The following is a 17,672-nucleotide window of genomic DNA, read 5'->3' on the forward strand; positions in this document are numbered from 1 at the left end:
GAGTATGGTAGGGTAATATTGCTGTAACTTGGACTCTAGCAACATCTAATGCTGTCTCTGATTCTCCAAATGAAATATGATTAAATGCCTTTCTATTGTATCTCTACTGAGATTTATAATCACATGAAATACCTGGGAGGAATTAATGCCCTAATCTGTGTCCTCTCCAGTTTCCTGCCCCAGATCCTTGCTTAAAGGGGACTTAATAGCTGAAACCAGACCATATCTAAGTCAGAGCTAAGCTCATTAGAAAGAAAACTATTTGGTGTTTTCCTACACTCCTGAATTAGTTTCCTAGTCTCTTAAATTATTGTCTGAAAGTGAGCATTGGTCTCTCTAAACCCTACAGATTGCTAAACTAAAAGATGGGGGAAGTGACAGCAACTGAAGTGGAAAAGTTCCTGGATGCAAATGTCAACTTTGCTAAGAACTACTACAACCTCCAATTCAGGGCCAGAGTCATCTCTGATCTATTGGGTGCCAAAGAAGCAGCCGTTGATTTCAGCCATTTCCATCCCTTGACCAGTGTGGAAGAGAGTGAGATTATTTTTGACCTACTCCGAGATTTTCAGGAAAACCTGCAACCTGAGAAATCTATGTTCAATGTCATGAAAAAGCTATGCTTTCTCCTTCAAGCAGACCGAATGAGTCTATTTATGTATCGGGCAAGGAATGGAATTGCAGAGCTTGCCACCAGACTCTTTAATGTCCATAAAGATGCAGTCTTGGAGGAGTGCTTGGTGGTTCCTGACTCAGAAATTGTCTTCCCTCTGGATATGGGTGTGGTGGGTCATGCAGCACATTCAAAAAAACTTGTGAACATCTCCAATGCAGAAGAGGTATTTTATGGCCCATGTATCTAGGGGTTTCTTGGGTTTTGGGGATAGGGATGGAATGAGAATGGAGCAGGTTTTTTTCCTTCAGGAAACAAAAGGGGAGTTCTTAACCAGGGATGGGTTCTCCAGGTAGCTTCCTCTGTGAAGAGCGGTTCCATAGTATGGTGGTCGGTTCTGGAATTTTGGGGCACTCTAAAGGAGACGGCCTAATGGATGGGTGGGTAGTTACCAGAGAGCCAAAGCGGTCCATGATACAGAAAAAGATTAAGATGTTCTGACTTTATGCAAGTGTGATTTATGGAAATGAAGCAAATATGTATATCAAATACCTGTGACAGTATTAGAGGCTAGAAGAATGAGAACAAGTAGCTATTTCCTATTCAGCAAGTATATATTTTTTTCAGATCTATAATTCTGATCAACTTCCATGATTGTATCTGACCTTTTGCTATATCAGAAAAAATGGCTTATTTTCAAAAGTCAAAATGTAAAGTTTTGCCTTCCCTGTCATCTGTCTCTGTTGACCTAAGAATAGAAAAGAACTGGATGAGGAGTCAGAAGACCTGGGTTTGAAGTCTAGTCCTTGGGCAAATTAATGACCCTCTCTAGACTTCAGTCTCCTCCTCTGTAAAATTAGATACTGGACTAAATGAACTACTTTGAAGTACTACTATTCTTCTATGTCCTCAGGTTTAGGCATTGTCCTTAGATAGAAGAAATGAGAACTAACATGTATGACAAGCAAGTAGGTTCTGGCTATAGAGGTGCTAACTTCCCCCCCCACACACATTCAATGATTTATTTATTTATTTATTTTCATGATAATCTTGTCCCCCAAAATGCCCCCCAAAGATAGAGAAACCTCAAGAGAAATAAATGAGAGAAAAGTGTACTTCAGTCTGTGTTCAGATACCATCAGCTCTGTCTCTGGGATGGGTTGCATTCTTTTTCATAAGTCTATTAGAGAAGTTGCTTCAATTTTTTCCCCCACAGTTAATATTGTTAACTATATTTTCTTCCATTCTATTCCTTCCCACTCCCATTTATTTTATTCTCTCTCCCCTGTCACCCTGTCCCTCCTCAGAAGTATTTGACTACACTCTCCTATCATCTACACCCCTCCTCCTTTCCCCCATCCCCTTTCTCCCATCCTTTTTCCTCTCCTTTCCAGACTTTTTTTATAGAGAAGGAAGCTGAGGCTCAGGAAGAGGAAGTGATTTCTCCATATTATATAGAAAACTGGTAGAAATAATTGTCCCCATTTTACAGTCAAGGAAATCAAGATTCAGAAATACCAATACATGTGAAATGCAAATTACAATTGCAAATACAAATACCAATGGTAATATAATTAGTTGGTGACAAAACATAATAGAATCTACCTCTAGAAGCTAGATCTTTTGTTCCTTTCAAATGATTTGTAATTATTCTCTTTTGCTCTCCAAAGGAGAGCCATATGCTGGACAAAAATCCTTAGTGCAAGACAAAGCAGATTGAAATGTAATTGGAATATGAATAATGAAGTTAATAAATATACAACATAGATAATGTTTTCTAAGTCTATATGTTTCCAGCACAAATCTGTTTCTATTTGAGTTACCGTTGTTCTATAAAGTATCCTTTTGATAGTCTGATATGGTATCAAACTAATAATGATAACTAATAATAAATTATCTTTGCATTGTCATTTTTATTTTATTAGCACAGTCCAACCACGAGCACCGAAGATTTCTTCAATTATTTAGGCTTGTCTTTATTACTTTAAGGAGTCTTGTTACTAAATCTATTTAAGTATTTTATATGCTTAAGGCATCAACAAAATCCTAATGAAATGTACATTGGGAGAAATCTTCAATGTTCTTAGAGGGTTATATTGTTTTTTTCCAAGAGCTTAAGACAATAACAAGTGGGTTCTAGGGAATCAAACATCATGCTGTTTGTTGATGATACAGGTACAGCATAACCACTTCATGTGGAAATGCAAAGTGTGTATCCTACACTGCATTGTTGAAAAACAGGTCTTTTGTGGAGTGCTACAGTTCTTTGTTCTGCTATTAATCATATCATATCAAGGTTGCTTATCAAATTTAAAGATAAGGAAAAACTTGGATGAATAGGTAAAAAGTTGGATGATAGAACTAAAATATAAATGATTTTGAGGAGTTGGAATGTTTTGTCAATCTCTTAGAGAATCAAATTGAATAGGAACAGGTTAAAATATTAAGAGCTCAAGATGTAAGGGGGATGGGTTGGGGGGGGGTTGGCTAAAGCAGAATGTTTTTCCCCATTTCTTTGCCCATAGCTAAGAAGAACAGAAATCTCTATACAACTCTTCTGGACCAATATTTCCAAGATTCCCACTCCTATATGTCCCAGAGCAACTCCACACTAGACTTGCTAATATTATCAGAAGAGGAGGAAACCGGGTGGCTCAATGGATCGAGCACAGGATTTAGCATCAGGAAGACTTGAATTCAAATCTGGCCTCAGAAACTTAGACACCTGTGTAATAATTTAACTTCTCTAAGCCTCAGTTTCCTTTACAGTAAAAGAAGCTAATAATAATAATACTTAGCTTTTAGGGTTATTGTATAGATAAAATATTTGTGAAGCACTTCACAAATCTTAAAGAGCTATATAAATGTTAGATATTATTAAAATTAGATAAGGAGGCATAAACAGTTGGTGATACAGTTGGGAAAGCTAACTGATACAATGAAATGACAGGATTGTGAGGCCATAGAATCTCAATTTATGTGATTTAAAAGTAATTACTAGATTGATAGACAGGGTTAGAAAGCAACTCATGTTAAATATATGATTTGTAGGAATCCAAACTTAATATAAGTCAGTAGTATAATGTAGCCAAAAAAACCCTAATTAATATAACTTTAGACCTACTCTGCAGAGGGGGCGGTGATGATGCTACTATTGACATTATGTATTAAAAGGACAACTAAGAGCATGGGGGCATAGTTATAAGAAGATAACTAGGATAGGGAGGGGATTCTTGTTGCTTGTTTGGAAAAACTAGGGACAGACCTGGAACTGAAGAGTTACAGGCAGGCCAAGTTTACTGTCTTCACATAATTACAGAATCAGTGATTCTGCAAGAATCTGAAAGTTGGAAAGGACATCAACCACCACCCAATCCAACTCATGCTTAATATGTTGTTTTGAAAAGCCTCTGCTTGAAGACCTTCAAAAAGGTCATGTCTTATAGCATCCATTTTACTTTTCAGCAGCTCAAATTGTCAAAAAAATTTCTTCTGTTGAACTTAAACTTTGCATTTTCTGTTCATTCCTCCTGGTTCTTCCTCTAGGACCAAAAAAAGATTTACTGTGGGAATGATTGTTACATGGAAGAAAAAAAATTAAACTTGTTCTGTGGGACTTCACAGATAACCCTGAAGGTTCCTATCCATTTCTTGGATTCTATGATTTTAAGAATGGTAGCAAAAGAGCAGAGGACTGAGAGTAAAAGATGAAGGCTTGAATGCTATCTGTTATGAAATCAGAGTGACTAAAAGTTAGGGACTAGCCCTCTCATGTCTGTTTGCTTTTCTGCAAAGGAGTTCAACTACTTGTTCCCTAAGATCTCTTGTTGTTGCTTTGACATTTTGTGTTTGAATTCATAAAATAATAATAAATATTTAACATGTGAAATGCAAAAATGAGTAATTTAAAGTGAAAATACATGTGATATATTTTGAACACATGAACCAGACCTATCTTTATGAATGTATAACCACCACTTTGAAGATATCTTATCAGATATTATGAAGATATTAACTAAATCCTCAAATCCTAGTTTAATTATAGCAGAAGAGGCTTAACCTAATTTCTTTACCCTTCAACTAGTTTGAAATCACACTATTAAAACTAATAATAAATGTTCATGTAACCATATCCCAATTAGAAGACATACTTGGAATATTCTGATTTCTTGATAGCTCTGGAGTCCCTTTTAAAAGTTAAAGTCTTTAAAAGTTAAAATTCTTCATTGCATGCCTTTGGACAGCTCCTTATACTTAAACAATTCTGATTTGATACTACAGTTATTCATGCATAGTCTTGTCTCTCTATTAGACTCTGTTAGAACTATTATACGTTCCTTGAGGACTGGGACCAGGTCTTGTATTCTGTATTCCTAGTGCCTAGAATTGTGTCTTACTTTAATCATAGTAAACATGGGTTAAGTATAAGATCATGAGTTGAAAAAGACCATCGAGTTTGATAAAAGAGAAAACTAAGATTCAGAAAAGAAAGTGACTTTTTCATTAGGGCAGCAGGATAGGGTAGTAGAGAGAGAGCACTGAATCTGGAGTCAGAAAGATCTGAATTCAAACTTGAACTCAGAACTTCCTAGTCATGGGACCCTAAGAAAATCTCTCAACCCTAATTTCTTCATCCATAAAATGGGGATGATAGTATTACCTGCTTTTCAAAGTTGTTGGGAGTATCAAATAAAATAATATTTGTGAAATGTACAGTATCTTATACACAGTGCCATATAAAAGTTAGTTACTAATATCATCATCTTCATCATCATCATCTTTATTTTCCAAGGTCAGATTTTGTGAAATTCAAAGAGCTAAAATTCAAAACCAAGTAATATAATTTCAAATTTAGAGTTCTTCCTATGACTAATGAAATTAAACTCTTCCAATTCACAGTGACTGGGAGTCTCATTAGTTTCTGAGCTCTCCAAATGATCTTGAAGATGGTCTTGGCTAGCCACTCTCTTTGACTTTAGGAAACTCATTTAAAGAAAGTGCTTAACAAATATTTGTTTAGATGAAGTGAATTGAATTGGGAATCTAGCATTTTCAGGTATCCTTTTCCTAACAAAGGCTTGCTATTATATCTGTGACCTCAATTCCCAACAATTCTTGTATTTTTCTGGAAGCTTGCCCTGTAAATATTCCCTTCTCTCTTTATAATCTCCATCTCTCTCTTTATCCATTAACTCTTTCTCTGTTGACTAAAAATCTGGCCAAATCACATTCATCTTTCAAAAATCCTCACTTGGTTTTCCCATCCTCTCATTCCTTCATCCATTTTCTCCCCTACTTTTCACTAGAAAACTCCTATGAAAAAACTCCTAGCCACCCACCTCCCACTAGAATTTCAATCCCTTGCAATGTGACCCCACCACTCAATTAAAACTGTTCTTTACAAGGTTACCAATGGTCTCTTAATTTCTAAATCAAATTATTTTTGTCATTCCCTATTCATTCTTGACTTTTCTTTAGCTTTCACTGTTGACTGCTGTCTCCTATACTTCCCAGATTCCCATGACTGCACGATGGTATTCTCTCCTTTCTGATCACTCTGATTACACTTTCTTTGCTAGATTATCATTCATCTTGCCCCTTTTTTTTGCATGAGTTCTATATTTGACCTTTTCTCTCTTTCCAGGAGTTTAGTTATTATTATATCTATATAGATGATCCCCAAATATATATATATATCCAGTCCCCATTTCTATCCTGCACTGCAATTTCCAATTGCCAGTTTATATCTCCAGCTGAATGTGGCATAGGTGTTGTAAATGTAACATAAATAAAACTGTTTTCTTCCCCCCCCAAATTTCCTTGTTTCTATTGAGGACCACCACCATTTTCCCAGTCACTCAGGTCTGCCTCACTCCTATATTCAATCAGTTGCCAAGTCCTATACCTCCATAGCCATTTTCACATCTGTTCCCTTCTCTCTGTCATAGACATTCCCTAAATCTGTTGCCTTATTAATCCATTATTCACATAGCTATCAAAGTGATAGTTCTAAAGGATAGGTCTGTCATACTACTCTCTGGCTTAAGAAGTTTTGGTGGCTCCTCCTTACCTCTAAGATAAAATAGATTTTTTTGACATTCTATTTGGCATTCAAAGTCCTTTGCAATTTGGTTTTAGCCTGCTTTCCAAATTACTTACACTCCCCTATTTTATATTTAGCCAAACTGTTCTACTCATTCATAGAATTCTGTCTCATGTCTCCTTGCAAAGTTATCCTCCATTCCCAGAAGGCACTCCTAGAATCCCTAACTTACTTCTAAGCATAGCCACCTTCTAAAGGACTTGGAATCCATTAATACCTAATTGGCTCATGTTTGATGGGAAAATTTACCTTTTTAATTTCACTAACTTCTAACTGAAATTTAGCACATTAATTATGTATTAAAAAAATTTTAAAACATGATTCAGATAAAGACTTCATAGGTTTCACCAGACCACTAGAGACTCCATGATAGAAAAAAAAGCTAAAACTCCCTTATCATAAAGGAAATTTTCTTGATTTTTCCATTCATTAATGCTCTCCCCACCAAGTAAACAAAAAAAAAAACCACTTTGTATTTATTTATTTGTATTTTATAAATGCTTATCTGTATACGCATTGATATACACAGGTGATTGGTCAGTGAGGGCCCTGGGAGCATGTACAATTTGCTCTTCCTGGTTCACCTCACATGGATACGTGAGAAGCTTGCTTCCAGTCATTCACAATGGAGTGCTCTGACTCAGTATGGCCCAAGAAAATGAAAACTGCCTTTGGAGTCAGAAGTTCTGGATTCATATCTTGGCTCTGTAACTTCTTACACTTGACTTTCTCACATCATTTGTCCTCTCTGATCTCAATTTATTCATCTATAAAATGAGAAAGTTGGATTAAGTACTCTTTAAGGTCCCTTTCAGCTCTACATCTATGATGTTTCTTCTGATACCAGATCTGCCACTTATTGTGTAGCCTGGAAACTTCCTTTATCTGGAACTAAATTTTCTCATCAAGTAAAGAGATTGCATGGATGATTTCTAAGTTCCTTCTGACTCTAAAATCCTCTAAGTTATTCCCATTTTGCCTTTGCTTTCTAGTTGCAAAGGAAGCAGAGAATCCTAATGGAAAGGTCAAGAGAAATGAATGGTATTATCTCTTTTTTCTTTTAATGAACTCAGTGACAGATTAATCCATTTATACTCCTTTGTTCCTTAGGATGAGCATTTCTGTGACTTTGTTGATGATCTCACAGAATACAAGACCAAAAACATCTTGGCTTGCCCTATAATGAATGGAAAAGATGTGGTAGCTATAATCATGGCTGTGAATAAGGTGAATGGACCGTGTTTTACCAAGAAGGATGAAGAGGTAAGAAAATGTTAGAAACAAGCAACTGTAAGTCCTGTCATCAATATTAGCACTAGTAGCTCAAATGTAAGCAGAAATAGAAGCATAATACACACACGAACTACAATAATATAAATGGATGAAGAACACCAAAATGAAGTTGTACAAAGTATAATTATAGTTTCAGAGAAGAGGTGAAAAAATGCCTTTCTTTCTGTACTTTTTTTGGTAGACTTATGGGGAGATGGAGTAGGTGGTGACTTTGGTTATTAAAATATTGCATATGCTATTAAAAGTAAAGTATTGATTTGCTTTGATGAAATGGTTTTACCTTTTTTATGACAGATATCACAAGTGGATTTTTAATTGAAGAAACAAATCTGATTTATGTCATTTATTAGCAAAGAATGCAAAATAAACTGGACCAAAGGCCCTTAGTAGATAAAAATATCCCAAATACAGGTTTTACATAGATTTTTATATATTAAAAGAGAACAATAATTAGAAAAAGAATAGAATATACTATTAGGTAATATGATTTCTTATTGGAGCATAGATTTGGGACTTTCTGAGTTGGGAAGGAGTGAGTGAATAGGTGGAATTCTCTCAAATCAGGTGATTTATGGGGAAATGAAAAAAATTTAAAATATAGGTTGTTTACAAACTGGAGTTAATTTGGTTCTTTTAATTCCTCACTTTGATCCTCTCTCCTCCTTCCCTCCAACAAATCACTTTAAACCAAATTTATAAGGCTTTTTATATTCTCATTTTTAGCATCTCAAGCATCATAAATCAAGAAAAGTCTACTAGAAAGCATCCTTTTGCAGAGCTTATTGTAACACTTATACAGAGTATCTAAGAATAATAATGAAGCATAAAATGAAGAGATCCCATTTAGCTATGGTAGCTAATATACAAGGAGAGAGGATTTCACCAGGGCTCACTTGGTTTAGGCAATTGTGTTTCTTCTATCACCTAATGTATTTCCTGAAGCCTCATCATAATCTCTCCTGGTTGGTTAATGTAGGAACAAGACTGATCAATCATAGTACATTATACTTACTTGAGAAGCTATAATAAGGTTGAAGACCATAGATTTCAGTAATAGAAAACACAACCCATCAATCAGGGTAACTCTGATGGGTATGATGACAAACCCAGCATCCATGGGGCCCAATTTTCCAAGATAACACAAACCACCATGAAGAGTTTATTAATAGTATTAAGTCTTTTCCAGTCCTCCTGGGAGGAATGGAATCTGAAAAGAACAATCAGTAATAATATCAGAATTGAGCAAAAACAGGGAAATTATCAAGAGTAAAAACATATAAGTACAATTGTGAGGCATAAAGTAAAAGGTATTGTGAAAAGAATCCATTTTCCCATAGTTGACAATTTTTTATTCCTATGATTTTATTCCTACTTTTTTTTGTTTAGAGTTTTGTTAGACTCCTCTCTTCTGAGAAGCTAAATTGAGAAAGAGAAACACCAGATGATAGTATTAAGATGAAGCAAAACTAAAACATTTTCAAATACATTGTTCTATCTCTTGGACTTTGAATTAATACAAGGAACAAAAAGAGGGAGTCCTCAGGGAGTTGCAGGGACAGAATTCCATTGGGAGCATTTAACTTACAATGGAGATAGCAGTCCCACAGGTTAACTGGATTATTGGGTATAAAGAAGAAGGAACTCAAACCTGAGAGGATAATCATAAACATACAGGGAGACAATTTGGGACTGCTTTGAGTTTTCTCCAAGATCCTAACATTTACAAATTCAATAGAAGTACAGAATCTGGTTTACACATCAAAAACAAATTAGAAGCTCTGGTATCTAATTAGCAGTCACAAATAATGTTACCAACTTTAAGTGAGACATGGGATTCCCTGACTTAGGGAGAGTATCTATCTAGGATGTTTGGGGCAAGGACATCAACATGGTGGGGGCAGGGGGCGGAAATCTCATCAGAATCTATGGCTCCTACCCTTTCCCCATACCATCAAACCTAAGACTCTCATGTCAAGGTCCCCTCTTTTTCTATTCCTTAAGTGCCACTTCTTTCTTTATTCTCTGGCAATATGATCTTTTTTTCTGGTATGACAATAAAACCACTCTTGCAGTTCCTGGTTCCCTAATACAGCTTTAATGAGAGCTGAAGCTGCTTGGGCAAGGATCCAAGCCTTGGAAGGGAGCCAGAACTGTTTGGGTAAGGGCCAGAACTGTTTGAGGTTTTGCCTTAGGTTTATATTTTTCTTTATTCTTTCCCTCATAAACAAATTAGGTGTGTTTTTAAGCTCATCAATGCCTTTTTCATGACATCTCATTCAAATCTTATAAAAATATTTCCATATTTCTGGTTATGTTTGACTAACAAAGTATGTATTAAGAATTTACACATCTCATGGATTAGATGGATCTAATCCCACATACTGCTTTATCACTCATATTAGCCTGTCATAAAAGCAGTTAGGGCTTTCCTATTCTCCCTAGACAGTTTCTTGGAACTTACTTCAGTTTGGGGGAGGACAGCACATATTTCCATGTTGCTGATCAAGGAAAGAAAGACCAGACTGCCATTTTCCTTCTATCATATTCCAGAGACTAGAACAGTGTCACGTACATATTTAGAAGTAAAATCTTGATGAAATTGAACTCAGACACTTTGTTCCATTCTTTTGATTACAATCCTCTAAACATCTCCTTTTTATTTCCTTGTCATCTAACAATAACTTGTGGGGGAAAGCTTGCATATCAAAATTTTCAAATACATCCAAAGAAAAACAAAACAAAAATCCTGATCTCTATTCTCCCAAAGGGTCCATGGTCCTTCTCATTCCTCTTTTTGTTTTTATTTTAGATTCTAATGAAGTATCTTAATTTTGCAAATCTTATCATGAAGGTATTCCACCTGAGCTATCTTCATAACTGTGAAACCCGCAGGGGCCAGGTAAGAGCTAGGACATAAGAGAACTCGAACCAGTTTGCTCCATTCTTTACGTGTGAGATGTTAGGAAAAAAACCCATTCATCCTGGATTTCTTGGCCAAATATGAATTGTCTTTTCCATTAGATTTGGAGTTCCTTGAGAACAGAGACTTCCTTTTGCATTTCTTTCTATCCCTAGCATTTAGTATATTACTTAATCAATGCTAACTGGCTGGTGACTGTCTGTGGTTGTCTTTTATTCTCAAAGAGGAACATGACATCAAGGAGGTAATGCCATGAAATACAAATGAATTGAATTTGAGACAAGGGGTGTTGTACTAAGTCACCAGCCTCACTTCCTCTTCCAGAGCCATCCAGGTTCAGGGTCAGATATGAATCAGGACTGCTGGGAACTCATGCTAAGAAGGCTGCAAATTCTTTATGTGCAGCTAGGGGAATTCCTGATGCTGTAGCTTATCTTAAAGCCTTTACATGTTTTCTTTGTGTTCATTTAGATACTCCTGTGGTCTGGGAGCAAAGTGTTTGAAGAACTTACAGACATTGAGAGACAGTTCCACAAAGCGCTTTACACAGTCCGTGCCTTTCTTAACTGTGACAGATACTCTGTGGGGCTCTTGGACATGACCAAGCAAAAGGTTAGGCAATCTGTGGAACAAACATTGTAAGTCAAGGTTAAAGCATGGTTTTTTGGTGAAATCCATCTTCCCATAAACGCCCTACATGACTCAGAGAAAACTCAGGAGAATTGGGATCATACTGTGAGCTCCACAAATATTGCACCTATTTCCCATGAAAAATCACTAACCTACACCTAGCAAGTGACCAATCCAAAGACTGAATAGCAGGAAAACATACTTTTGCTTGCCAGGGCCATCTGAAAAGTAAACACACACCTGGGTGGGACAAGGGTGGTTCTCTTTGCTAAATGAGCAGTAACAAGAGAGAGGAGAGGCAGAATGAAGGCAATATTGTTTAAGAATAGGGAACCCAATAGTATATCAAATACACAAATCAATTATGGTAAATTTACTTCCAGGATGTGGTCAATTAAAAGAAAGAAAGTAAACAAAAGAGGGTAAAAGAGAGAGAACAAGAAATGAGAAGAGAAGCTAAGGAGGAGACAAAGAGACATAGGAAAGAGTATGAAGAGACTTAGGGAAGGAACCAGTATTAGAGGGGAAATGGATAACAGGAAAGACAGAATTTCTTAAGCTAAAAGATCAATAGGAGAGAAAAGAAAATTTGAGTTCTTGGAAAATGGAGAGAGTTGTATTCCTGACTTTTTTTTTCTCCAATTCACTTTCCCCTTCTCACCAAGGGTTCTCACTCCCTCTCCCCATGTCTGGACATCTGAAGATAATTTAGAATTGTATGACTTAGGAAGAGAACTTTAAGGCAATCTAATACAACCTTCCTAATTTTCCAGAGAAGGAAACTGAGACTCAGATAAATTAAGTGATTCTCCAAAGGTCACATAAATAGAAACAGAGCCCAAATCCTCTGACTCCAAATCCAGTATTTCCATATTCCTACACAATCCTCTAGATTCACTTTCCTACTAAGGATCTATCTGTAGCATGTGGCTCAGGTGGGTCAGAGGGCCTGAGAGGAGCCCCAGTATAGCATCAAAGAAGGTCTCCAGTAAAGTTGACCTATGCACTTAAATAAATGTTTTTTTAAATCATATCTTATCACCTCTCTCTTATGATTATCCAAAGTGTGAACCAAAGAGTAGGCTGGTTATGTAGGTCTAGGAATCAATACCTGGAAAGAAATTTGTCTGCCCTTTGGGAGAGAGAATAATAGATACGTAGCACTTTCTGAGTTTCATAAACTTCAGGAAATTTCTGAAAACTCAGGAATTGAAATATGAAGATCAAGAAACCAACTAAAAAATGCAAAGTATATTTATATTGATTAGAATTCCCAGACAGGGCTAGACTAGGATTTTTCTCTAGCACTGACCTGGCAGAAGTAGCTATATTTTAAATTAGGCTCAGCCAAGATTGGTAAGATTTGGCAACAGACATTTTTCAGAAAAAGCAATTGTTGACTAAGTAAGTCCAACATTCAAATGCATGGAAGATTCATCACTATTCCAAAAAGTCATCATTGCAGAAGAATTTAACCCTAGACTTAAGCCTGGGGGGAAAAAATCTGCTTTTTCTGAACTGTTTTCTTGAAGAGCAGGAACATATGTCCAAGGAGGATGACTTTAGAAAGAATACTCCAGCTAGCAGAATGTTTACTTACAGAGGAAACTAAGCAAAGTCTCCTGAGCTGCCCCTCTTCCAGGGTTTGATAAACTCTCTGAACTTCTATAGTTTCTTTGATTATCCAGTATAATATTGTCCAGAGCCAATATGGATTTGAAGTCAGAGGAGATGTTCAGATTTGGGTGTTATTATCTCTTGTTACCCTTAACAAATCATGAACCCTCTCTGGGAATCATTTTTCTGATCTGTAAAATGAAGGGATTGGGGAGACTTGGGAGTTCTCAAGGTCCCTTCAAGACCTAAACCTCATAATGCTTCAGAATTCTTAGAGGAACAAGAGATGTCAGACTTTTCTCTTAGATTTTCCTTCTATGGAAGGAAGTTAAAAATTATATCATTATTCATCTAAGTGATGAGTGAAATAGCTGACATTTCTATCACTTTATGGTTTGTAAAATATCCCCCTACAGCTATACCAAGAGGTATATATACTATAAGTGTCAATATCCCTATTTTTAGAAGAGAAAATTGAAATTCCAAGTAGTTATAAATTTGCTTACACACACTGCTAGTATGTGACAGAGCCAGGATTCACATCTATTTTTCCCAAGTCCAAGATCACTACCCTTTCCCCAATTTTACTCATTCTCTGGAAAAAAAATGAATATTTTCTGGTCTTTTCCCATGGTGGAACAGCCTGGATGCTAACTAGTGGAATCTGTCTAAAGACAAGGAAAACACTCATGTTAAGATTACCAGAAATGATAGTGAAAATTCTATCCAGTTTGTATATAAACAGAGACTCGATATTTATAAATCTATGGGAACAATTCCTTGCTTTGGTTTACAGGTGACTCAGAGGGCTTGAGAGGAGCCCCAGTGTAGCATCAAAGAAAGTTTCCAATAAAGTTGACCTATGCACTTAAATAAGTGTTGTTTTTTAAAAAAATTATATCTTATCACCTCTCTCTTATGATTATCCAAAGTGTGAACCAAACAGTAGGCTGGTTATGTAGGTCTAGGAATCAATACTTGGAAAGAAATTTGTCTGCCCTTTGGGAGAGAGAATAAATTATAAAGGAATTCCAGATACAAGATTAGCAGGGAATGAGGCAAAGGTGCAAGGGTCAAGCCAGCCTCCAAGCAACCCAGCTCCCAGTCATCCAAGATTGCCCATGAACTAAACCCAGTCAAAAGGCCTTTAGGGTATGATACATTATAATGGGACTCCAGTCTTTATTTATCACAACAAGCTATCATCACCTTTTCTGTATTCCAAGTTATTCTTTTGATTTGGTCATTTAATTCAGTTCATTTATGCATGTAGCATTTCTTATGTACAAGGAACTATGTGGGCTAGAAGTAAGCATACTAACATGTGAAGAAGTAGAACCTCTAAGGTCCTATATGGATCTAAATTTATAATCCTATGAGTCTCTGAACAATGATATGTTGGTTATCCAACATATTTATTTACCTGCCTGACTTTGGACAAATCACTTCCTCTCTCTGGATCTCAAATTATTCATCTATAAATTGAAAGGATTAACTTGGAATTGTATGAGAAAAGTCACTACAATGTTAATCCCATTCACCACTATTGGGTATATGAATATTGGTTTTAGAGATAACACAAATGAATTAAAATCCTGGCTCTACCACTACCTACTCAAGTGACAGACAAGTCACTTAAGAGATAATAGTCACTTAACTCCTTAGGGCTTCAGTTTTCCCAGCTACAAATATGAAGTGGTCAGACTATATGATCCCTAAGGTACATTTTAGGTCTTTTCCTAAGATACATACATGAAAGTGATTAAAAAGAAAAAAACAACAATCTAGATAGAAAAGTACTAAAATATTTATAGCAGCATTTTTGTGGGAGCAAAAACAAATAGATAAACAAGCAAAAAAGAAAGAATGTACCTATCACAGGGAAATGACTGAATAAATTGTGGTATATGTAGAGTCTAACTGGTTAATCAAAGGCTCCAGATGGGAGAGGACAGCCTAGTATATGAAATAATGACTTGGAAAAGTACTGAGGTGAAGGGAGAGGTGAAGAGGACAAAGAACAGAGTTGGGATTTCAAGGCCAAGGGCAAGATGAAATGACTACAGATTGTAGTTGGATAAGGACATTTCTGAGTTCATGAACATAGAAGGTATGCATTTGTGATGTGACAAGATCAAGGGTATAATCATATTTGTGTATAAATGCAGAGGTGGGGGGGAGGAGTAAGTTATATAAAATGAGAAAGCTACAGAACTATGAAGTTAGGGTATTCCTGTTCTAATACAAGGACAAGTATTGAGGAGTGAAAGACTATAAGCTCGGCATTCAATTCACTGGGAAAAGAAGGGGAATTTCCAGGAGGTTGGTAGATAACAGCTGCCAGTTTTTTGATTGGGTGGTAGATATGAACTGAGTGGATTTCTAAGAAGGAGAGGTTTGCCTTGGAAGAGGCAATAGGGAACAAAGAGAATTCCAATACCTCTACCTGAATGGGTGAGTTGAGGGAATGAATGAAAGTGCGACTATAGCAAGAAAAAAATGTCTGGGAAGCTCACATCATTGGAAGGAACTAGGTCTCAGCTAAGAACCAGGAAAAGGGAAAGGAAGATTTAAAATGAAAACAAATTTATTACTTATGGTGTAAACATTTCCAAGAGCACAGTGAAAAGAGTGGGACATTGGTAGGGGTAAGGGATGAGGAGGGATTAAACTAGGTGAATGGGTAAAGGAGACTGGATAATGGGAAAGTATTTGAATTAGGAAAACTAGGGGATCAGAATCTCTTGGCTGAAAATAGCTATGATTTGGATAACTGAGGAATTCCTAGGGATTTGGCCTCAGATGGAATCTTCTCAAGCCTTACACAGCCCATGGAAGGGTGGTTTTCTGCTTCCCCCAAGTTAGGAGATCAAGCAGGACCTATAAGATCTCTTCCAATTCTGAATCTACAAATAAAACACAGTCCTAGCTCTTTAGAAAAATGTATAGCTTAAAATGGGAAATAAACTTCAGACATAAAATAAGCCTCCAAATACCTCTTCTCCCATAGCTTCCTTTTCGTCTCTGGTATGTTTTTAAGTCTCTCTTAATGCATTGTGATTACATTTTTTATTTCTAGGAATTTTTTGATGTGTGGCCAGTGTTGATGGGAGAGGCCCCACCTTATTCAGGACCTAGGACACCAGATGGAAGGGTAAGACACTACAAATTTCAAACTGTCCTTTGTCCTCAGAAAGAGGCTCACATTCATATAGCCTTTCCTAATACTCTACACGTGATATCTCAATGCACCCTCATTCCTTTAGCAAGCCTTTATAAGGAACCTATTATATGGCATGTGATCAGCAAGATCTGGGACTACAAAGATTTAATACAACAGTCCCTGCCCTTTCAGAGCTTGCATTCTATCTAGGGAGATGACATGTATGTATAGAAGTATATATGAAAATAAATGCAAAGTATTGAGCAACTAATAATATCAAGTAGGAGGTGTTATTTTCTTTGAGCTTTAAAAGAAAATAGGGATAAAGAGATGAAGGTGAGGAAGGGATGTGTTCCAGACTTGAAAACAACTTGTGCAAAGGCAGAGATAGGTCAGGTTGTCTAGAATGCAGAGTTTAGGAAGGAAAGTAACATGCAGTAAGTCTAGAGGGATAGGCTGGAGGCAGGTTGTGAAAAGGGATAAGGGTCAAACAATAGAGCTTATATTTTATTCCAGAGACAAGAGGGACCCAGTAGAGTTCCTAGATTCAAGAGAGTATCTATTGTTGAATATCAGTCAACAACAGTGGGAGGGTATTGGACTGGAGAGGGGAAGAAATGGCAGCCAAGAGCCTTATGAGAAGGCTATTGCAATAGCTGAGATGAGAGTGAGCATGGTGTGTGAGCAGAGAGAAGGACCTGAATATAAGGTCTGGTGGAGAAAGAGTCACCTCCCTGGAATAGGGAATGTTATTATCTCCATTTTACAAATGTAGAAACTGAAACTAAGGGGAATTAAATGATTTGCTCAAGTCACACAATGAGTAAGGTAAAGCTCTGACTGCAACTCAAGTCTCTTTCTAATTCAGTTATCTTAAAAAATTTCTTGGTTTTTGGCCCCTTATTCTATTGATATACATATTTCATGATCAGCTTGTGTGCCCTGGCACAACAGAGCCACACAGAGCAACGGCCTGAGTCAGCAGTTGACCTCTAGCTTGGGTTTCAAATCTTATCTGAGTGTTGATGGAGGTTAAATTGGTTAGATTACAGAGATTATAACTAGAGCTGGCAGGACTTCGAAAACCACCATATGCAAACTTTTTACTTTCAAAACTGAGGAGCACTGAGCCCCAAAGGGGGTCAAGTGACTTGCCCATGGTCCCATTGGTTAAGTAAGAAATGGAAAAGAGACATGAACCATTACCTCCAATTTCAGAAGAGTGCTTTAAATGAGATATCTATAGCTTTCATCTTCCCACATGCCCTCTCTTTACCAGCTCTTTTTTTTAAGATTAATTGGGAAGGAATCCATACCTTGTAAATGTCTTAGT

At 36.7% G+C, this 17,672-nt stretch overlaps 1 protein-coding gene across 1 annotated transcript in view; it reads left to right on the forward strand.

Moving 5' to 3' along the window:
• Positions 1 to 365: 365 nt before the first annotated feature.
• The window catches only part of PDE6A (phosphodiesterase 6A), a 92,099-nt gene continuing 74,792 nt past the window's right edge, over positions 366 to 17,672 (forward strand). Inside the window, exons 1-5 of the mRNA XM_074212661.1 lie at positions 366 to 839; positions 7,827 to 7,979; positions 10,819 to 10,908; positions 11,401 to 11,541; positions 16,256 to 16,330. Of these exons, the coding sequence (XP_074068762.1) occupies positions 366 to 839; positions 7,827 to 7,979; positions 10,819 to 10,908; positions 11,401 to 11,541; positions 16,256 to 16,330 (933 nt within the window). The remainder of the gene's footprint in view (positions 840 to 7,826; positions 7,980 to 10,818; positions 10,909 to 11,400; positions 11,542 to 16,255; positions 16,331 to 17,672) is intronic.

This window comes from Macrotis lagotis, chromosome 1 (assembly GCF_037893015.1).
Source record: "Macrotis lagotis isolate mMagLag1 chromosome 1, bilby.v1.9.chrom.fasta, whole genome shotgun sequence".
NCBI classification, from domain to species: Eukaryota; Metazoa; Chordata; class Mammalia; order Peramelemorphia; family Peramelidae; genus Macrotis; species Macrotis lagotis.